Source organism: Scyliorhinus torazame, chromosome 16 (genome assembly GCF_047496885.1).
Source record: "Scyliorhinus torazame isolate Kashiwa2021f chromosome 16, sScyTor2.1, whole genome shotgun sequence".
Classification (NCBI taxonomy): Eukaryota; Metazoa; Chordata; class Chondrichthyes; order Carcharhiniformes; family Scyliorhinidae; genus Scyliorhinus; species Scyliorhinus torazame.
Genome location: NC_092722.1, coordinates 25,791,752 through 25,815,977, shown reverse-complemented (window position 1 = coordinate 25,815,977; position 24,226 = coordinate 25,791,752). Strand labels below are relative to the sequence as shown.

General features: G+C 65.1%; 1 protein-coding gene across 1 annotated transcript in view; it reads right to left on the bottom strand.

Moving 5' to 3' along the window:
- LOC140392492 (chromodomain-helicase-DNA-binding protein 5-like) overlaps positions 1–24,226 on the bottom strand; it is a 167,817-nt gene that overhangs the window by 58,818 nt on the left and 84,773 nt on the right. The window contains exons 29-30 of the mRNA XM_072477728.1: positions 22,655–22,677; positions 22,473–22,611 (exon numbers count right to left, since the gene is read on the bottom strand). Of these exons, the coding sequence (XP_072333829.1) occupies positions 22,473–22,611; positions 22,655–22,677 (162 nt within the window). The remainder of the gene's footprint in view (positions 1–22,472; positions 22,612–22,654; positions 22,678–24,226) is intronic.

Here is a 24,226-nt window from a genome sequence, read left to right as displayed (position 1 = left end):
GGAGTGCCGCAGTGCTGCACTGTCGAATGTACACGGCCACGGGAGTGCCGCAGTGCTGCACTGTCGAATGTGGACGGCCACGGGAGTGCCGCACTGTCGAATGTACACGGCCACGGGAGTGCCGCACTGTCGAATGTGCACTGCCACGGGAGTGCCGCACTGTCGAATGTGCTTGGCCACGGGAGTGCCGCACTGTCGAACGTGCACGGCCACGGGAGTGCCGCACTGTCGAACGTGCACGGCCACGGGAGTGCCGCACTGTCGAATGTGCACGGCCACGGGAGTGCCGCACTGTCGAATGTGCTTGGCCACGGGAGTGCCGCACTGTCGAACGTGCACGGCCACGGGAGTGCCGCACTGTCGAACGTGCACGGCCACGGGAGTGCCGCACTGTCGAATGTGCACGGCCACGGGAGTGCCGCACTGTCGAACGTGCACGGCCACGGGCGTGCCGCACAGTCGAATGTACACGGCCACGGGAGTGCCGCACTGTCGAATGTGCACGGCCACGGGAGTGCCGCACTGTCGAATGTGCACGGCCACGGGAGTGCCGCACTGTCGAATGTGCACGGCCACGGGAGTGCCGCACTGTCGAATGTGCACGGCCACGGGAGTGCCGCACTGTCGAATGTGCACGGCCACGGGAGTGCCGCACTGTCGAATGTGCACGGCCACGGGAGTGCCGCACTGTGCCACGGGAGTGCCGCACTGTCGAATGTGCACTGCCACGGGAGTGCCACACTGTCGAATGTGCTTGGCCACGGGAATGCCGCACTGTCGAACGTGCACGGCCACGGGAGTGCCGCACTGTCGAACGTGCACGGCCACGGGAGTGCCGCACTGTCGAATGTGCACGGCCACGGGAGTGGCGCACTGTCGAATGTGCACGGCCACGGGAGTGGCGCACTGTCGAGTGTGCACGGCCACGGGAGTGGCGCACTGTCGAACGTGCACGGCCACGGGAGTGCCGCACTGTCGAACGTGCACGGCCACGGGAGTGGCGCACTGTCGAATGTGCACGGCCACGGGAGTGCCGCACTGTCGAACGTGCACGGCCACGGGAGTGCCGCACTGTCGAACGTGCACGGCCACGGGAGTGCCGCACTGTCGAACGTGCACGGCCACGGGAGTGCCGCACTGTCGAACGTGCACGGCCACGGGAGTGCCGCACTGTCGAACGTGCACGGCCACGGGAGTGGCGCACTGTCGAATGTGCACGGCCACGGGAGTGCCGCACTGTCGAACGTGCACGGCCACGGGAGTGCCGCACTGTCGAACGTGCACGGCCACGGGAGTGCTGCACTGTCGAATGTGCACGGCCACGGGAGTGCCGCACTGTCGAATGTGCACGGCCACGGGAGTGCCGCACTGTCGAATGTGCACGGCCACGGGAGTGCCGCACTGTCGAATGTGCACGGCCACGGGAGTGCCGCACTGTCGAATGTACACGGCCACGGGAGTGCCGCACTGTCGAATGTAGATGGCCACGGGAGTGCCGCACTGTCGAATGTAGATGGCCACGGGAATGCCGCACTGTCGAATGTACACGGCCACGGGAGTGCCGCACTGTCGAATGTGCACGGCCACGGGAGTGCTGCACTGTCGAATGTGCACAGCCACGGGAGTGCCGCACTGTCGAATGTGCACGGCCACGGGAGTGCCGCACTGTCGAATGTGCACGGCCACGGGAGTGCCGCACTGTGCCACGGGAGTGCCGCACTGTCGAATGTGCACGGCCACGGGAGTGCCGCACTGTCGAATGTGCACGGCCACGGGAGTGCCGCACTGTCGAATGTGCACGGCCACGGGAGTGCCGCACTGTGCCATGGGAGTGCCGCACTGTCGAATGTGCACGGCCACGGGAGTGCCGCACTGTCGAATGTGCATGGCCACGGGAGTGCCGCACTGTCGAATGTGCACGGCCACGGGAGTGCCGCACTGTGCCACGGGAGTGCCGCACTGTCGAATGTGCACAGCCACGGGAGTGCCGCACTGTCGAATGTGCACGGCCACGGGAGTGCCGCACTGTGACACGGGAGTGCCGCACTGTCGAATGTGCACTGCCACGGGAGTGCCGCACTGTCGAATGTGCACGGCCACGGGAGTGCCGTACTGTTCCATGGGAGTGCCGCACTGTCGAATGTGCACGGCCACGGGAGTGCCGCACTGTCGAATGTGCACGGCCACGGGGGTGCCGCACTGTCGAATGTACACTGTGCCACGGGAGTGCCGCACTGTCGAACGTGCACGGCCACAGGCGTGCCGCACAGTCGAATGTACACGGCCACGGGAGTGCCACACTGTCGAATGTGCACGGCCACGGGAGTGCCGCACTGTCGAATGTACACTGTGCCACGGGAGTGCCGCACTGTCGAACGTGCACGGCCACAGGCGTGCCGCACAGTCGAATGTACACGGCCACGGGAGTGCCGCACTGTCGAATGTGCACGGCAACGGGAGTGCCGCACTGTCGAATGTGCACAGCCACGGGAGTGCCGCACTGTCGAATGTGCACGGCCACGGGAGTGCCGCACTGTCGAATGTGCACGGCCACGGGAGTGCCGCACTGTCGAATGTGCACGGCCACGGGAGTGCCGCACTGTCGAATGTACACTGTGCCACGGGAGTGCCGCACTGTCGAACGTGCACGGCCACAGGCGTGCCGCACAGTCGAATGTACACGGCCACGGGAGTGCCGCACTGTCGAATGTGCACGGCCACGGGAGTGGCGCACTGTCGAACGTGCACGGCCACGGGAGTGCCGCACTGTCGAACGTGCACGGCCACGGGAGTGGCGCACTGTCGAACGTGCACGGCCACGGGAGTGCCGCACTGTCGAACGTGCACGGCCACGGGAGTGCCGCACTGTCGAACGTGCACGGCCACGGGAGTGCCGCACTGTCGAACGTGCACGGCCACGGGAGTGCCGCACTGTCGAATGTGCACGGCCACGGGAGTGCCGCACTGTCGAACGTGCACGGCCACGGGAGTGGCGCACTGTCGAATGTGCACGGCCACGGGAGTGCCGCACTGTCGAACGTGCACGGCCATGGGAGTGCCGCACTGTCGAATGTGCACGGCCACGGGAGTGCTGCACTGTCGAATGTGCACGGCCACGGGAGTGCCGCACTGTCGAATGTGCACGGCCACGGGAGTGCCACACTGTCGCATGTGCACGGCCACGGGAATGCCGCACTGTCGAATGTGCACGGCCACGGGAGTGCCGCACTGTCGAATGTAGATGGCCACGGGAATGCCGCACTGTCGAATGCACATGGCCACGGGAGTGCCGCACTGTGCCATGGGAGTGCCGCACTGTCGAATGTACATGGCCACGGGAGTGCCGCACTGTCGAATGTAGATGGCCACGGGAATGCCGCACTGTCGAATGCACATGGCCACGGGAGTGCCGCACTGTGCCATGGGAGTGCCGCACTGTCGAATGTACATGGCCACGGGAATGCCGCACTGTCGAATGCACATGGCCACGGGAGTGCCGCAGTGGCGCACTGTCAAATGTGCACGGCCACGGGAGTGCCGCACTGTCGAATGTACATGGCCACGGGAGTGCCGCACTGTCGAATGTAGATGGCCACGGGAATGCCGCACTGTCGAATGCACATGGCCACGGGAGTGCCGCAGTGCTGCACTGTCGAATGTACACGGCCACGGGAGTGCCGCAGTGCTGCACTGTCGAATGTGGACGGCCACAGGAGTGCCGCACTGTCGAATGTACACGGCCACGGGAGTGCCGCACTGTCGAATGTGCACTGCCACGGGAGTGCCGCACTGTCGAATGTCCTTGGCCACGGGAGTGCCGCACTGTCGAACGTGCACGGCCACGGGAGTGCCGCACTGTCGAATGTACACGGCCACGGGAGTGCCGCACTGTCGAATGTACACGGCCACGGGAGTGCCGCACTGTCGAATGGGCACGGCCACGGGAGTGCCGCACTGTCGAATGTACACGGCCACGGGAGTGCCGCACTGTCGAATGTGCACGGCCACGGGAGTGCCGCACTGTCGAATGCACATGGCCACGGGAGTGCCGCAGTGCCGCAATGTCGAATGTGGACGGCCACGGGAGTGCCGCACTGTCAAATGTGCACGGCCACGGGAGTGCCGCACTGTCGAATGTACACGGCCACGGGGGTGCCGCACTGTGCCACGGGAGTGCCGCACTGTCGAATGTGCATGGCCACGGGAGTGCCGCACTGTCGAATGTGCACGGCCACGGGAGTGCCGCACTGTCGAATGTGCACTGGCACGGGAGTGCCGCACTGTGCCACGGGAGTGCCGCACTGTCGAATGTGCACGGCCACGGGAGTGCCGCACTGTCGAATGTGCACGGCCACGGGGGTGCCGCACTGTCGAATGTACACGGCCACGGGGGTGCCGCACTGTGCCACGGGAGTGCCGCACTGTCGAATGTGCATGGCCACGGGAGTGCCGCACTGTCGAATGTGCACGGCCACGGGAGTGCCGCACTGTCGAATGTGCACTGCCACGGGAGTGCCGCACTGTGCCACGGGAGTGCCGCACTGTCGAATGTACACGGCCACGGGAGTGCCGCACTGTCGAATGTGCACGGCCACGGGAATGCCGCACTGTCGAATGTGCACGGCCACGGGAGTGCCGCACTGTGCCACGGGAGTGCCGCACTGTCGAATGTGCACGGCCACGGGAGTGCCGCACTGTCGAATGTGCACGGCCACGGGAGTGCCGCACTGTCGAATGTGCACGGCCACGGGAATGCCGCACTGTCGAACGTGCACGGCCACGGGAATGCCGCACTGTCGAATGTGCACGGCCACGGGAGTGCCGCACTGTCGAATGTGCACGGCCACGGGAGTGCCGCACTGTCGAATGTGCACGGCCACGGGTGTGCCGCACTGTCGAATGTGCACGGCCACGGGAGTGCCGCACTGTGCCACGGGAGTGCCGCACTGTCGAACGTGCACGGCCACGGGAGTGCCGCACTGTCGAATGTGCACGGCCACGGGAGTGCCGCACTGTCGAATGGGCACGGCCACGGGAGTGCCGCACTGTCGAATGTGCACGGCCACGGGAGTGCCGCACTGTCGAATGTAGATGGCCACGGGAGTGCCGCACTGTCGAATGCACATGGCCACGGGAGTGCCGCACTGTCGAATGTGCACGGCCACGGGAGTGCCACACTGTCGCATGTGCACGGCCACGGGAATGCCGCACTGTCGAATGTGCACGGCCACGGGAGTGCCGCACTGTCGAATGTACACGGCCACGGGAGTGCCGCACTGTCGAATGTACACGGCCACGGGAGTGCCGCACTGTCGAATGTACACGGCCACGGGAGTGCCGCACTGTCGAATGTACACGGCCACGGGAGTGCCGCACTGTCGAATGGGCACGGCCACGGGAGTGCCGCACTGTCGAATGTACACGGCCACGGGAGTGCCGCACTGTCGAATGTGCACGGCCACGGGAGTGCCGCACTGTCGAATGCACATGGCCACGGGAGTGCCGCAGTGCCGCAATGTCGAATGTGGACGGCCACGGGAGTGCCGCACTGTCAAATGTGCACGGCCACGGGAGTGCCGCACTGTCGAATGTACACGGCCACGGGGGTGCCGCACTGTGCCACGGGAGTGCCGCACTGTCGAATGTGCATGGCCACGGGAGTGCCGCACTGTCGAATGTGCACGGCCACGGGAGTGCCGCACTGTCGAATGTGCACTGGCACGGGAGTGCCGCACTGTGCCACGGGAGTGCCGCACTGTCGAATGTGCACGGCCACGGGAGTGCCGCACTGTCGAATGTGCACGGCCACGGGGGTGCCGCACTGTCGAATGTACACGGCCACGGGGGTGCCGCACTGTGCCACGGGAGTGCCGCACTGTCGAATGTGCATGGCCACGGGAGTGCCGCACTGTCGAATGTGCACGGCCACGGGAGTGCCGCACTGTCGAATGTGCACTGCCACGGGAGTGCCGCACTGTGCCACGGGAGTGCCGCACTGTCGAATGTACACGGCCACGGGAGTGCCGCACTGTCGAATGTGCACGGCCACGGGAATGCCGCACTGTCGAATGTGCACGGCCACGGGAGTGCCGCACTGTGCCACGGGAGTGCCGCACTGTCGAATGTGCACGGCCACGGGAGTGCCGCACTGTCGAATGTGCACGGCCACGGGAGTGCCGCACTGTCGAATGTGCACGGCCACGGGAATGCCGCACTGTCGAACGTGCACGGCCACGGGAATGCCGCACTGTCGAATGTGCACGGCCACGGGAGTGCCGCACTGTCGAATGTGCACGGCCACGGGAGTGCCGCACTGTCGAATGTGCACGGCCACGGGTGTGCCGCACTGTCGAATGTGCACGGCCACGGGAGTGCCGCACTGTGCCACGGGAGTGCCGCACTGTCGAACGTGCACGGCCACGGGAGTGCCGCACTGTCGAATGTGCACGGCCACGGGAGTGCCGCACTGTCGAATGGGCACGGCCACGGGAGTGCCGCACTGTCGAATGTGCACGGCCACGGGAGTGCCGCACTGTCGAATGTAGATGGCCACGGGAGTGCCGCACTGTCGAATGCACATGGCCACGGGAGTGCCGCACTGTCGAATGTGCACGGCCACGGGAGTGCCACACTGTCGCATGTGCACGGCCACGGGAATGCCGCACTGTCGAATGTGCACGGCCACGGGAGTGCCGCACTGTCGAATGTAGATGGCCACGGGAATGCCGCACTGTCGAATGCACATGGCCACGGGAGTGCCGCACTGTGCCATGGGAGTGCCGCACTGTCGAATGTACATGGCCACGGGAGTGCCGCACTGTCGAATGTAGATGGCCACGGGAATGCCGCACTGTCGAATGCACATGGCCACGGGAGTGCCGCACTGTGCCATGGGAGTGCCGCACTGTCGAATGTACATGGCCACGGGAATGCCGCACTGTCGAATGCACATGGCCACGGGAGTGCCGCAGTGGCGCACTGTCAAATGTGCACGGCCACGGGAGTGCCGCACTGTCGAATGTACATGGCCACGGGAGTGCCGCACTGTCGAATGTAGATGGCCACGGGAATGCCGCACTGTCGAATGCACATGGCCACGGGAGTGCCGCAGTGCTGCACTGTCGAATGTACACGGCCACGGGAGTGCCGCAGTGCTGCACTGTCGAATGTGGACGGCCACGGGAGTGCCGCACTGTCGAATGTACACGGCCACGGGAGTGCCGCACTGTCGAATGTGCACTGCCACGGGAGTGCCGCACTGTCGAATGTGCTTGGCCACGGGAGTGCCGCACTGTCGAACGTGCACGGCCACGGGAGTGCCGCACTGTCGAACGTGCACGGCCACGGGAGTGCCGCACTGTCGAATGTGCACGGCCACGGGAGTGCCGCACTGTCGAATGTGCTTGGCCACGGGAGTGCCGCACTGTCGAACGTGCACGGCCACGGGAGTGCCGCACTGTCGAACGTGCACGGCCACGGGAGTGCCGCACTGTCGAATGTGCACGGCCACGGGAGTGCCGCACTGTCGAACGTGCACGGCCACGGGCGTGCCGCACAGTCGAATGTACACGGCCACGGGAGTGCCGCACTGTCGAATGTGCACGGCCACGGGAGTGCCGCACTGTCGAATGTGCACGGCCACGGGAGTGCCGCACTGTCGAATGTGCACGGCCACGGGAGTGCCGCACTGTCGAATGTGCACGGCCACGGGAGTGCCGCACTGTCGAATGTGCACGGCCACGGGAGTGCCGCACTGTCGAATGTGCACGGCCACGGGAGTGCCGCACTGTGCCACGGGAGTGCCGCACTGTCGAATGTGCACTGCCACGGGAGTGCCACACTGTCGAATGTGCTTGGCCACGGGAATGCCGCACTGTCGAACGTGCACGGCCACGGGAGTGCCGCACTGTCGAACGTGCACGGCCACGGGAGTGCCGCACTGTCGAATGTGCACGGCCACGGGAGTGGCGCACTGTCGAATGTGCACGGCCACGGGAGTGGCGCACTGTCGAGTGTGCACGGCCACGGGAGTGGCGCACTGTCGAACGTGCACGGCCACGGGAGTGCCGCACTGTCGAACGTGCACGGCCACGGGAGTGGCGCACTGTCGAATGTGCACGGCCACGGGAGTGCCGCACTGTCGAACGTGCACGGCCACGGGAGTGCCGCACTGTCGAACGTGCACGGCCACGGGAGTGCCGCACTGTCGAACGTGCACGGCCACGGGAGTGCCGCACTGTCGAACGTGCACGGCCACGGGAGTGCCGCACTGTCGAACGTGCACGGCCACGGGAGTGGCGCACTGTCGAATGTGCACGGCCACGGGAGTGCCGCACTGTCGAACGTGCACGGCCACGGGAGTGCCGCACTGTCGAACGTGCACGGCCACGGGAGTGCTGCACTGTCGAATGTGCACGGCCACGGGAGTGCCGCACTGTCGAATGTGCACGGCCACGGGAGTGCCGCACTGTCGAATGTGCACGGCCACGGGAGTGCCGCACTGTCGAATGTGCACGGCCACGGGAGTGCCGCACTGTCGAATGTACACGGCCACGGGAGTGCCGCACTGTCGAATGTAGATGGCCACGGGAGTGCCGCACTGTCGAATGTAGATGGCCACGGGAATGCCGCACTGTCGAATGTACACGGCCACGGGAGTGCCGCACTGTCGAATGTGCACGGCCACGGGAGTGCTGCACTGTCGAATGTGCACAGCCACGGGAGTGCCGCACTGTCGAATGTGCACGGCCACGGGAGTGCCGCACTGTCGAATGTGCACGGCCACGGGAGTGCCGCACTGTGCCACGGGAGTGCCGCACTGTCGAATGTGCACGGCCACGGGAGTGCCGCACTGTCGAATGTGCACGGCCACGGGAGTGCCGCACTGTCGAATGTGCACGGCCACGGGAGTGCCGCACTGTGCCATGGGAGTGCCGCACTGTCGAATGTGCACGGCCACGGGAGTGCCGCACTGTCGAATGTGCATGGCCACGGGAGTGCCGCACTGTCGAATGTGCACGGCCACGGGAGTGCCGCACTGTGCCACGGGAGTGCCGCACTGTCGAATGTGCACAGCCACGGGAGTGCCGCACTGTCGAATGTGCACGGCCACGGGAGTGCCGCACTGTGACACGGGAGTGCCGCACTGTCGAATGTGCACTGCCACGGGAGTGCCGCACTGTCGAATGTGCACGGCCACGGGAGTGCCGTACTGTTCCATGGGAGTGCCGCACTGTCGAATGTGCACGGCCACGGGAGTGCCGCACTGTCGAATGTGCACGGCCACGGGGGTGCCGCACTGTCGAATGTACACTGTGCCACGGGAGTGCCGCACTGTCGAACGTGCACGGCCACAGGCGTGCCGCACAGTCGAATGTACACGGCCACGGGAGTGCCACACTGTCGAATGTGCACGGCCACGGGAGTGCCGCACTGTCGAATGTACACTGTGCCACGGGAGTGCCGCACTGTCGAACGTGCACGGCCACAGGCGTGCCGCACAGTCGAATGTACACGGCCACGGGAGTGCCGCACTGTCGAATGTGCACGGCAACGGGAGTGCCGCACTGTCGAATGTGCACAGCCACGGGAGTGCCGCACTGTCGAATGTGCACGGCCACGGGAGTGCCGCACTGTCGAATGTGCACGGCCACGGGAGTGCCGCACTGTCGAATGTGCACGGCCACGGGAGTGCCGCACTGTCGAATGTACACTGTGCCACGGGAGTGCCGCACTGTCGAACGTGCACGGCCACAGGCGTGCCGCACAGTCGAATGTACACGGCCACGGGAGTGCCGCACTGTCGAATGTGCACGGCCACGGGAGTGGCGCACTGTCGAACGTGCACGGCCACGGGAGTGCCGCACTGTCGAACGTGCACGGCCACGGGAGTGGCGCACTGTCGAACGTGCACGGCCACGGGAGTGCCGCACTGTCGAACGTGCACGGCCACGGGAGTGCCGCACTGTCGAACGTGCACGGCCACGGGAGTGCCGCACTGTCGAACGTGCACGGCCACGGGAGTGCCGCACTGTCGAATGTGCACGGCCACGGGAGTGCCGCACTGTCGAACGTGCACGGCCACGGGAGTGGCGCACTGTCGAATGTGCACGGCCACGGGAGTGCCGCACTGTCGAACGTGCACGGCCATGGGAGTGCCGCACTGTCGAATGTGCACGGCCACGGGAGTGCTGCACTGTCGAATGTGCACGGCCACGGGAGTGCCGCACTGTCGAATGTGCACGGCCACGGGAGTGCCACACTGTCGCATGTGCACGGCCACGGGAATGCCGCACTGTCGAATGTGCACGGCCACGGGAGTGCCGCACTGTCGAATGTAGATGGCCACGGGAATGCCGCACTGTCGAATGCACATGGCCACGGGAGTGCCGCACTGTGCCATGGGAGTGCCGCACTGTCGAATGTACATGGCCACGGGAGTGCCGCACTGTCGAATGTAGATGGCCACGGGAATGCCGCACTGTCGAATGCACATGGCCACGGGAGTGCCGCACTGTGCCATGGGAGTGCCGCACTGTCGAATGTACATGGCCACGGGAATGCCGCACTGTCGAATGCACATGGCCACGGGAGTGCCGCAGTGGCGCACTGTCAAATGTGCACGGCCACGGGAGTGCCGCACTGTCGAATGTACATGGCCACGGGAGTGCCGCACTGTCGAATGTAGATGGCCACGGGAATGCCGCACTGTCGAATGCACATGGCCACGGGAGTGCCGCAGTGCTGCACTGTCGAATGTACACGGCCACGGGAGTGCCGCAGTGCTGCACTGTCGAATGTGGACGGCCACAGGAGTGCCGCACTGTCGAATGTACACGGCCACGGGAGTGCCGCACTGTCGAATGTGCACTGCCACGGGAGTGCCGCACTGTCGAATGTCCTTGGCCACGGGAGTGCCGCACTGTCGAACGTGCACGGCCACGGGAGTGCCGCACTGTCGAACGTGCACGGCCACGGGAGTGCCGCACTGTCGAATGTGCTTGGCCACGGGAGTGCCGCACTGTCGAACGTGCACGGCCACGGGAGTGCCGCACTGTCGAACGTGCACGGCCACGGGAGTGCCGCACTGTCGAATGTGCACGGCCACGGGAGTGCCGCACTGTCGAACGTGCACGGCCACGGGCGTGCCGCACAGTCGAATGTACACGGCCACGGGAGTGCCGCACTGTCGAATGTGCACGGCCACGGGAGTGCCGCACTGTCGAATGTGCACGGCCACGGGAGTGCCGCACTGTCGAATGTGCACGGCCACGGGAGTGCTGCACTGTCGAATGTGCACGGCCACGGGAGTGCCGCACTGTCGAATGTGCACGGCCACGGGAGTGCCGCACTGTCGAATGTGCACGGCCACGGGAGTGCCGCACTGTCGAATGTGCACGGCCACGGGAGTGCCGCACTGTCGAATGTACATGGCCACGGGAGTGCCGCACTGTCGAATGTAGATGGCCACGGGAGTGCCGCACTGTCGAATGTAGATGGCCACGGGAATTCCGCACTGTCGAATGTACACGGCCACGGGAGTGCCGCACTGTCGAATGTGCACGGCCACGGGAGTGCTGCACTGTCGAATGTGCACAGCCACGGGAGTGCCGCACTGTCGAATGTGCACGGCCACGGGAGTGCCGCACTGTCGAATGTGCACGGCCACGGGAGTGCCGCACTGTGCCACGGGAGTGCCGCACTGTCGAATGTGCACGGCCACGGGAGTGCCGCACTGTCGAATGTGCACGGCCACGGGAGTGCCGCACTGTCGAATGTGCACGGCCACGGGAGTGCCGCACTGTGCCATGGGAGTGCCGCACTGTCGAATGTGCACGGCCACGGGAGTGCCGCACTGTCGAATGTGCATGGCCACGTGAGTGCCGCACTGTCGAATGTGCACGGCCACGGGAGTGCCGCACTGTGCCACGGGAGTGCCGCAATGTCGAATGTGCACAGCCACGGGAGTGCCGCACTGTCGAATGTGCACGGCCACGGGAGTGCCGCACTGTGACACGGGAGTGCCGCACTGTCGAATGTGCACTGCCACGGGAGTGCCGCACTGTCGAATGTGCACGGCCACGGGAGTGCCGCACTGTGCCATGGGAGTGCCGCACTGTCGAATGTGCACGGCCACGGGAGTGCCGCACTGTCGAATGTGCACGGCCACGGGAGTGCCGCACTGTCGAATGTGCACGGCCACGGGAGTGCCGCACTGTCGAATGTGCACGGCCACGGGAGTGCCGCACTGTCGAATGTGCACGGCCACGGGAGTGCCGCACTGTCGAATGTGCACGGCCACGGGAGTGCCGCACTGTCGAATGTGCACGGCCACGGGAGTGCCGCACTGTCGAATGTACACTGTGCCACGGGAGTGCCGCACTGTCGAACGTGCACGGCCACAGGCGTGCCGCACAGTCGAATGTACACGGCCACGGGAGTGCCGCACTGTCGAATGTGCACGGCCACGGGAGTGCCGCACTGTCGAATGTACACTGTGCCACGGGAGTGCCGCACTGTCGAACGTGCACGGCCACAGGCATGCCGCACAGTCGAATGTACACGGCCACGGGAGTGCCGCACTGTCGAATGTGCACGGCCACGGGAGTGCCGCACTGTCGAATCTGCACAGCCACGGGAGTGCCGCACTGTCGAATGTGCACGGCCACGGGAGTGCCGCACTGTCGAATGTGCACGGCCACGGGAGTGCCGCACTGTCGAATGTGCACGGCCACGGGAGTGCCGCACTGTCGAATGTACACTGTGCCACGGGAGTGCCGCACTGTCGAACGTGCACGGCCACAGGCGTGCCGCACAGTCGAATGTACACGGCCACGGGAGTGCCGCACTGTCGAATGTGCACGGCCACGGGAATGCCGCACTGTCGAATGTGGACGGCCACGGGAGTGCCGCACTGTCGAATGTACACGGCCACGGGAGTGCCGCACTGTCGAATGTGCACTGCCACGGGAGTGCCGCACTGTCGAATGTGCTCGGCCACGGGAGTGCCGCACTGTCGAACGTGCACGGCCACGGGAGTGCCGCACTGTCGAACGTGCACGGCCACGGGAGTGCCGCACTGTCGAATGTGCACGGCCACGGGAGTGCCGCACTGTCGAATGTGCTTGGCCACGGGAGTGCCGCACTGTCGAACGTGCACGGCCACGGGAGTGCCGCACTGTCGAACGTGCACGGCCACGGGAGTGCCGCACTGTCGAATGTGCACGGCCACGGGAGTGCCGCACTGTCGAACGTGCACGGCCACGGGAGTGCCGCACTGTCGAATGTGCACGGCCACGGGAGTGCCGCACTGTCGAATGTGCACGGCCACGGGAGTGCCGCACTGTCGAATGTGCACGGCCACGGGAGTGCCGCACTGTCGAATGTGCACGGCCACGGGAGTGCCGCACTGTGCCACGGGAGTGCCGCACTGTCGAATGTGCACGGCCACGGGAGTGCCGCACTGTCGAATGTGCACGGCCACGGGAGTGCCGCACTGTGCCACGGGAGTGCCGCACTGTCGAATGTGCACGGCCACGGGAGTGCCGCACTGTGCCATGGGAGTGCCGCACTGTCGAATGTGCACGGCCACGGGAGTGCCGCACTGTCGAATGTGCACGGCCACGGGAGTGCCGCACTGTCGAATGTGCACGGCCACGGGAGTGCCGCACTGTCGAATGTGCACGGCCACGGGAGTGCCGTACTGTCGAATGTGCACGGCCACGGGAGTGCCGCACTGTCGAATGTGCACGGTCACGGGAGTGCCGCACTGTCGAATGTGCACGGCCACGGGAGTGCCGCACTGTCGAATGTACACTGTGCCACGGGAGTGCCGCACTGTCGAACGTGCACGGCCACGGGAGTGCCGCACTGTCGAACGTGCACGGCCACGGGAGTGCCGCACTGTCGAATGTGCACGGCCACGGGAGTGCCGCACTGTCGAATGTGCACGGCCACGGGAGTGCCGCACTGTCGAATCTGCACGGCCACGGGAATGCCGCACTGTCGAATGTGCACGGCCACGGGAGTGCCGCACTGTCGAAGGTGCACGGCCACGGGAGTGCCGCACTGTCGAATGTGCATGGCCACGGGTGTGCCGCACTGTCGAATGTGCATGGCCACGGGTGTGCCGCACTGTCGAATGTACACGGCCACGGGAGTGCCGCACTGTGCCACGGGAGTGCCGCACTGTCGAATGTACACGGCCACGGGAGTGCCGCACTGTCGAATGTGCACGGCCACGGGAGTGCCGCACTGTCGAATCTGCACGGCCACGGGAATGCCGCACTGTCGAAGGTGCACGGCCACGGGAGTGCCGCACTGTCGAATGTGCACGGCCACGGGAGTGCCGCACTGTCGAATGTGCACGGCCACGGGAGTGCCGCACTGTCGAATCTGCACGGCCACGGGAGTGCCGCACTGTCGAATGTGCACGGCCACGGGAATGCCGCACTGTCGAATGTGCACGGCCACGGGAGTGCCGCACTGTCGAATCTGCACGGCCACGGGAATGCCGCACTGTCGAATGTGCACGGCCACGGGAGTGCCGCACTGTCGAAGGTGCACGGTCACGGGAGTGCCGCACTGTCGAATGTGCACGGCCACAGGCGTGCCGCACTGTCGAATGTACACGGCCACGGGAGTGCCGCACTGTCGAATGTGCACGGCCACGGGAGTGCCGCACTGTCGAATGTGAACACCACGGGAGTGCCGCACTGTCGAATGTGCACGGCCACGGGAGTGCCGCACTGTCGAATGTGCACGGCCACGGGAGTGCCGCACTGTCGAATGTGCACGGTCACGGGAGTGCCGCACTGTCGAATGTGCACGGCCACGGGAGTGCCGCACTGTCGAATGTGCACGGCCACGGGAGTGCCGCACTGTCGAATGTGAACACCACGGGAGTGCTGCACTGTCAAATGTGCACGGCCACGGGTGTGCCGCACTGTCGAATGTGCACGGCCACGGGAGGGCCGCACTGTCGAATGTGCACGGTCACGGGAGTGCCGCACTGTCGAATGTGCACGGCCACGGGAGTGCCGCACTGTCGAATGTGCACGGCCACGGGAGTGCTGCACTGTCGAATGTGCACGGTCACGGGAGTGCCGCACTGTCGAATGTGCACGGCCACGGGTGTGCCGCACTGTCGAATGTGCACGGCCACGGGAGTGCCGCACTGTCGAAAGTGCACGGCCACGGGAGTGCCGCAGTGCCGCACTGTCGAATGTGCACGGCCACGGGTGTGCCGCACTGTCGAATGTACACGGCCACGGGAGTGCCGCACTGTCGAAGGTGCACGGCCACGGGAGTGCCGCACTGTGCCACGGGAGTGCCGCACTGTCGAATGTGCACGGCCACGGGAGTGCCGCACGGTCGAATGTGCACGGTCACGGGAGTGCCGCACTGTCGAACGTGCACGGCCACAGGCGTGCCGCACTGTCGAATGTACACGGCCACGGGGGTGCCGCACTGTCGAATGTGCACGGCCACGGGAGTGCCGCACTGTCGAACGTGCACGGCCACGGGAGTGCCGCACTGTCGAATGTGCACGGCCACGGGAGTGCCGCACTGTCGAACGTGCACGGCCACGGGAATGCCGCACTGTGCCACGGGAGTGCCGCACTGTCGAACCTGCACGGCCACGGGAGTGCCGCACTGTCGAACCTGCACGGCCACGGGAGTGCCGCACTGTCGAACGTGCACGGCCACGGGAGTGCCGCACTGTCGAATGTGCACGGCCACGGGAGTGCCGCACTGTCGAATGTGCACGGCCACGGGAGTGCCGCACTGTCGAATGTGCACGGCCACGGGAGTGCCGCACTGTCGAATGTGCACGGCCACGGGAGTGCCGCACTGTCGAACGTGCACGGCCACGGGAGTGCCGCACTGTCGAACCTGCACGGCCACGGGAGTGCCGCACTGTCGAACCTGCACGGCCACGGGAGTGCCGCACTGTCGAATGTGCACGGCCACGGGAGTGCCTCACTGTCGAATGTGCACGGCCACGGGAGTGCCGCACTGTCGAATGTGCACGGCCACGGGAGTGCCGCACTGTCGAATGTGAACACCACGGGAGTGCCGCACTGTCGAATGTGCACGGCCACGGGAGTGCCGCACTGTCGAATGTGCACGGCCACGGGAGTGCCGCACTGTCGAATGTGCACGGTCACGGGAGTGCCGCACTGTCGAATGTGCACGGCCACGGGAGTGCCGCACTGTCGAATGTGCACGGCCACGGGAGTGCCGCACTGTCGAATGTGCACGGTCACGGGAGTGCCGCACTGTCGAATGTGCACGGCCACGGGTGTGCCGCACTGTCGAATGTGCACGGCCACGGGAGTGCCGCACTGTCGAAAGTGCACGGCCACGGGAGTGCCGCAGTGCCGCACTGTCGAATGTGCACGGCCACGGGTGTGCCGCACTGTCGAATGTACACGGCCACGGGAGTGCCGCACTGTCGAAGGTGCACGGCCACGGGAGTGCCGCACTGTGCCACGGGAGTGCCGCACTGTCGAATGTGCACGGCCACGGGAGTGCCGCACTGTCGAATGTGCACGGTCACGGGGGTGCCGCACTGTCGAACGTGCACGGCCACAGGCGTGCCGCACTGTCGAATGTACACGGCCACGGGGGTGCCGCACTGTCGAATGTGCACGGCCACGGGAGTGCCGCACTGTCGAACGTGCACGGCCACGGGAGTGCCGCACTGTCGAATGTGCACGGCCACGGGAGTGCCGCACTGTCGAACGTGCACGGCCACGGGAATGCCGCACTGTGCCACGGGAGTGCCGCACTGTCGAATGTGCACGGCCACGGGAATGCCGCACTGTCGAATGTGCACGGCCACGGGAGTGCCGCACTGTCGAATGTACACGGCCACGGGAGTGCCGCACTGTCGAACGTGCACGGCCACGGGAGTGCCGCACTGTCGAACGTGCACGGCCACGGGAGTGCCGCACTGTCGAATGTACACGGCCACGGGAGTGCCGCACTGTCGAACGTGCACGGCCACGGGAGTGCCGCACTGTCGAACGTGCACGGCCACGGGAGTGCCGCACTGTCGAACGTGCACGGCCACGGGAGTGCCGCACTGTCGAACCTGCACGGCCACGGGAGTGCCGCACTGTCGAATGTGCACGGCCACGGGAGTGCCGCACTGTCGAATGTGCACGGCCACGCGAGTGCCGCACTGTCGAATGTGCACGGCCACGGGAGTGCCGCACTGTCGAACGTGCACGGCCACGGGAGTGCCGCACTGTCGAACCTGCACGGCCACGGGAGTGCCGCACTGTCGAACCTGCACGGCCACGGGAGTGCCGCACTGTCGAATGTGCACGGTCACGGGAGTGCCGCACTGTCGAATGTGCACGGTCACGGGAGTGCCGCACTGTCGAATGTGCACGGCCACGGGAGTGCCGCACTGTCGAATGTACACTGTGCCACGGGAGTGCCGCACTGTCGAATGTGCACGGCCACGGGAGTGCCGCACTGTCGAATGTGCACGGCCACGGGAGTGCCGCACTGTCGAATGTGCACGGCCACGGGAGTGCCGCACTGTCGAATGTGCACGGCCACGGGAGTGCCGCACTGTCGAATGTGCACGGCCACGGGAGTGCCGCACTGTCGAATGTGCACGGCCACGCGAGTGCCGCACTGTCGAATGTGCACGGCCACGGGAGTGCCGCACTGTCGAATGTGCACGGCCACGGGAGTGCCGCACTGTCGAATGTGCACGGCCACGGGAGTGCCGCACTGTCGAATGTGCATGGCCACGGGAGTGCCGCACTGTGCCACGGGAGTGCCGCACTGTCGAATGTACACGGCCACGGGAGTGCCGCACTGTCGAATGTGCACGGCCACGGGAGTGCCGCACTGTCGAATCTGCACGGCCACGGGAATGCCGCACTGTCGAAGGTGCACGGCCACGGGAGTGCCGCACTGTCGAATGTGCACGGCCACGGGAATGCCGCACTGTCGAAGGTGCACGGCCACGGGAGTGCCGCACTGTCGAATGTGCACGGCCACGGGAGTGCCGCACTGTCGAATGTGCACGGCCACGGGAGTGCCGCACTGTCGAATCTGCACGGCCACGGGAGTGCCGCACTGTCGAATGTGCACGGCCACGGGAATGCCGCACTGTCGAATGTGCACGGCCACGGGAGTGCCGCACTGTCGAATCTGCACGGCCACGGGAATGCCGCACTGTCGAATGTGCACGGCCACGGGAGTGCCGCACTGTCGAATGTGCACGGCCACGGGAATGCCGCACTGTCGAATGTGAACACCACGGGAGTGCCGCACTGTCGAATGTGCACGGCCACGGGAGTGCCGCACTGTCGAATGTGCACGGCCACGGGAGTGCCGCACTGTCGAATGTGCACGGCCACGGGAGTGCCGCACTGTCGAATGTGCACGGCCACGCGAGTGCCGCACTGTCGAATGTGCACGGCCACGCGAGTGCCGCACTGTCGAATGTGCACGGCCACGGGAGTGCCGCACTGTCGAATGTGCACGGCCACGGGAGTGCTGCACTGTCGAACGTGCACGGCCACGGGAGTGCCGCACTGTCGAACCTGCACGGCCACGGGAGTGCCGCACTGTCGAACCTGCACGGCCACGGGAGTGCCGCACTGTCGAATGTGCACGGCCACGGGAGTGCCGCACTGTCGAATGTGCACGGTCACGGGAGTGCCGCACTGTCGAATGTGCACGGCCACGGGAGTGCCGCACTGTCGAATGTACACTGTGCCACGGGAGTGCCGCACTGTCGAATGTGCACGGCCACGGGAGTGCCGCACTGTCGAATGTGCACGGCCACGGGAGTGCCGCACTGTCGAATGTGCACGGCCACGGGAGTGCCGCACTGTCGAATGTGCACGGCCACGGGAGTGCCGCACTGTCGAATGTGCACGGCCACGGGAGTGCCGCACTGTCGAATGTGCACGGCCACGGGAGTGCCGCACTGTCGAATGTGCACGGCCACGGGAGTGCCGCACTGTCGAATGTGCACGGCCACGGGAGTGCCGCACTGTCGAATCTGCACGGCCACGGGAATGCCGCACTGTCGAATGTGCACGGCCACGGGAGTGCCGCACTGTCGAAGGTGCACGGCCACGGGAGTGCCGCACTGTCGAATGTGCATGGCCACGGGAGTGCCGCACTGTGCCACGGGAGTGCCGCACTGTCGAATGTACACGGCCACGGGAGTGCCGCACTGTCGAATGTGCACGGCCACGGGAGTGCCGCACTGTCGAATCTGCACGGCCACGGGAATGCCGCACTGTCGAAGGTGCACGGCCACGGGAGTGCCGCACTGTCGAATGTGCACGGCCACGGGAATGCCGCACTGTCGAAGGTGCACGGCCACGGGAGTGCCGCACTGTCGAATGTGCACGGCCACGGGAGTGCCGCACTGTCGAATGTGCACGGCCACGGGAGTGCCGCACTGTCGAATCTGCACGGCCACGGGAGTGCCGCACTGTCGAATGTGCACGGCCACGGGAATGCCGCACTGTCGAATGTGCACGGCCACGGGAGTGCCGCACTGTCGAATCTGCACGGCCACGGGAATGCCGCACTGTCGAATGTGCACGGCCACGGGAGTGCCGCACTGTCGAATGTGCACAGCCACGGGAATGCCGCACTGTCGAATGTGAACACCACGGGAGTGCCGCACTGTCGAACGTGCACGGCCACGGGAGTGCCGCACTGTCGAATGTACACAGCCACGGGAGTGCCGCACTGTGCCACGGGAGTGCCGCACTGTCGAATGTACACGGCCACGGGAGTGCCGCACTGTCGAATGTGCACGGCCACGGGAGTGCCGAACTGTCGAATGTGCACGGTCACGGGAGTGCCGCACTGTCGAATGTGCACGGCCACGGGAGTGCCGCACTGTCGAAGGTGCACGGCCACGGGAGTGCCGCACTGTCGAATGTGCACGGTCACGGGAGTGCCGCACTGTCGAATGTGCACGGTCACGGGAGTGCCGCACTGTCGAATGTGCACGGCCACGGGAGTGCCGCACTGTCGAATGTACACGGCCACGGGAGTGCCGCACTGTCGAAGGTGCACGGCCACGGGAGTGCCGCACTGTGCCACGGGAGTGCCGCACTGTCGAATGTGCACGGCCACGGGAGTGCCGCACTGTCGAATGTGCACGGCCACGGGAGTGCCGCACTGTCGAACGTGCACGGCCACAGGCGTGCCGCACTGTCGAATGTACACGGCCACGGGAGTGCCGCACTGTCGAATGTGCACGGCCACGGGAGTGCCACACTGTCGAATGTGCACGGCCACGGGAGTGCTGCACTGTCGAATGTGCACGGCCACGGGAGTGCCGCACTGTCGAACGTGCACGGCCACGGGAATGCCGCACTGTGCCACGGGAGTGCCGCACTGTCGAATGTGCACGGCCACGGGAGTGCCGCACTGTCGAATGTGCACGGCCACGGGAGTGCCGCACTGTCGAATGTGCACGGCCACGGGAGTGCCGCACTGTCGAATGTGCACGGCCACGGGAGTGCCGCACTGTCGAATGTGCACGGCCACGGGAGTGCCGCACTGTCGAATGTGCACGGCCACGGGAATGCCGCACTGTCGAACCTGCACGGCCACGGGAGTGCCGCACTGTCGAATGTGCACGGCCACGGGAGTGCCGCACTGTCGAATGTGCACGGCCACGGGAATGCCGCACTGTCGAATGTGCACGGCCACGGGAGTGCCGCACTGTCGAATGTACACGGCCACAGGAGTGCCGCACTGTCGAACGTGCACGGCCACGGGAGTGCCGCACTGTCGAATGTGCACGGCCACGGGAGTGCCGCACAGTCGAAGGTGCACGGCCACGGGAGTGCCGCACTGTCGAATGTGCACGGTCACGGGAGTGCCGCACTGTCGAACGTGCACGGCCACGGGAGTGCCGCACTGTCGAATGTGCACGGCCACGGGAGTGCCGCACTGTCGAATGTGCACGGCCACGGGAGTGCCGCACTGTCGAATGTGCACGGCCACGGGAGTGCCGCACTGTCGAATGTGCACGGCCACGGGAGTGCCGCACTGTCGAATCTGCACGGCCACGGGAATGCCGCACTGTCGAATGTGCACGGCCACGGGAGTGCCGCACTGTCGAAGGTGCACGGCCACGGGAGTGCCGCACTGTCGAATGTGCACGGCCACGGGAGTGCCGCACTGTCGAATGTGCACGGCCACGGGAGTGCCGCACTGTCGAATGTGCACGGCCACGGGAGTGCCGCACTGTCGAATGTGCACGGCCACGGGAGTGCCGCACTGTCGAATGTGCACGGCCACGGGAGTGCCGCACTGTCGAATGTGCACGGTCACGGGAGTGCCGCACTGTCGAATGTGCACGGCCACGGGAGTGCCGCACTGTCGAATGTACACTGTGCCACGGGAGTGCCGCACTGTCGAACGTGCACGGCCACGGGAGTGCCGCACTGTCGAATGTGCACGGCCACGGGAGTGCCGCACTGTCGAATGTGCACGGCCACGGGAGTGCCGCACTGTCGAATGTGCACGGCCACGGGAGTGCCGCACTGTCGAATCTGCACGGCCACGGGAATGCCGCACTGTCGAATGTGCACGGCCACGGGAGTGCCGCACTGTCGAAGGTGCACGGCCACGGGAGTGCCGCACTGTCGAATGTGCATGGCCACGGGTGTGCCGCACTGTCGAATGTGCATGGCCACGGGAGTGCCGCACTGTCGAATATGCCACCTTTTGGATGAGGTATCAAACCGTGGTCCTGCTGTCCCTCCCAAATAAAAGATCCGATGGTAATCTTTTGATGAGGAGGAAAATTCTTGTGGTCAACATTTACTTACCAATCAACATCATTATAAACAAATATTTGTTGCTGATCACAATATTGTCTCTGGGACCTTGCTGGGCACAAGTTAGTTGTTGGATTCTTATATTACAAAAGCTACATTTTAAACATAAATTTAGAATACCCAATTCTTTTTTTTTTCCAATTAAGGGGCGATTTAGCGTGGCCAATCCACCTACCCTGCACATCTTCTGGATTGTGGGGGTGAGACCCTCGCAGACACGGAGTGAATATGCAAACTCCACACAGACAGTGACCCAGAGCCGGGATCGAACCTGGGACCTCGGCACCGTGAGGCAGCAGTGCTAACCACTGCGCCACCGTGCTGCCCTTTCACAAACGATACTTAATTGGTTACAAAGCACCGTAGGACATTTTAAGCTCACAAAAGGCCCTAAATAAATGCAAGTTCTTTCTTATTCTTCCATTTACTGCAATAACTCCCTAACCCAGTTCTATTTGCGTCGGGTTCGGCATAGTTCAGTTCCCTGAATTACTGGTTCTATTCTCTTCAGCTCCTCCTGCTGTCTGGAGAATCCTCGACTCAGACAGGACACGTCCAGAGTCCCGTGTTCAGTGGCGACTGACAGTCAGACAGATCTTCACAGTCACGTATTATCCATACCTTTCGGTTGAGAAGGGGCGATCTGCTCCTGTTGTTCACACTCTCTTTTCTCCTCCGCTCCTGCCTCGCTCGCCTGATTCTTCATCTCCGTTTCTTGAATCTTCTCACTCCCAGAAGCAACATGGCCGCCACTGGGAATCTGGCGAAAGAAACATCGGGAAACAAGTCAGCAATTGTCCAACCATACCATCAACTGGCTCAGTCTCTGGTGAGCACCGTGGCACAGTGGGTTAGCACTGCTGCCTCACGGAGCCGAGGTCCCAGGTTCGATCCCGGCTCTGGGTCACTGTCCGTGTGGAGTTTGCACATTCTCCCCGTGTTTGCGTGGGTTCCACCCCCACAACCCAAAGATGTGCAGGGTAGGTGGATTGGCCACACAAAATTGTCCCTTAATTGGAAAAATGAATTGGGTACTCTAAATTTATTTTAAAACTGGCTCAGTCTCTTTCCTCTCCTCAAAGCGATCAGTCTCTCAGGATCACGGACACTCCAAAGCGATCAGTCTCTCAGGATCACGGACACTCCAAAGCGATCAGTCTCTCAGGATCACGGACACTCCAAAGCGATCAGTCTCTCAGGATCACGGACACTCCAAAGCGATCAGTCTCTCAGGATCACGGACACTCCAAAGCGATCAGTCTCTCAGGATCACGGAGACTCCAAAGCGATCAGTCTCTCAGGATCACGGACACTCCAAAGCGATCAGTCTCTCAGGATCACGAGACTCCAAAGCGATCAGTCTCTCAGGATCACGGACACTCCAAAGCGATCAGTCTCTCAGGATCACGGAGACTCCAAAGCGATCAGTCTCTCAGGATCACGGACACTCCAAAGCGATCAGTCTCTCAGGATCACGGACACTCCAAAGCGATCAGTCTCTCAGGATCACGGACACTCCAAAGCGATCAGTCTCTCAGGATCACGGAGACTCCAAAGCGATCAGTCTCTCAGGATCACGGACACTCCAAAGCGATCAGTCTCTCAGGATCACGAGACTCCAAAGCGATCAGTCTCTCAGGATCACGGACACTCCAAAGCGATCAGTCTCTCAGGATCACGGACACTCCAGGGCGGAAGGGCTCCTGTTACTCTCAGCAATGTGATGCTAGTGGCCGATTTTCACTCCTGTGCATAGACCGCATTCGACCATTCAACCAGGATGGATGGGAATTCTCACACAGCCCCAGCCCCGGCCCCCCTGGGCACGGCCCCGACCCCCCTGGGCATCGGCCCGGCCTCCCTGGGCCCGGCCCCGGCCCCCCTGGGCCCGGCCCCGACCCCCCTGGGCACGGCCCCGGCCCCCCTGGGCACGGCCCCGGCCCCCCTGGGCACGGCCCCGGCCCCCCTGGGCACGGCCCCGGCCCCCCTGGGCACGGCCCCGGCCCCCCTGGGCACGGCCCCGGCCCCCCTGGGCACGGGCCCGGCCCCGGCCCCCCTGGGCACGGGCCCCCTGGGCACGGGCCCGGCCCCGGCCCCCCTGGGCCCGGCCCCGGCCTCCCTGGGCATCAGCCCGGCCTCCCTGGGCATCAGCCCGGCCTCCCTGGGCACGGGCCCGGCCCCGGCCTCCCTGGGCATCAGCCCGGCCTCCCTGGGCACGGGCCCGGCCCCGGCCTCCCTGGGCATCAGCCCGGCCTCCCTGGGCACGGGCCCGGCCCCGGCCTCCCTGGGCATCAGCCCGGCCTCCCTGGGCACGGGCCCGGCCCCGGCCTCCCTGGGCATCAGCCCGGCCTCCCTGGGCACGGGCCCGGCCCCGG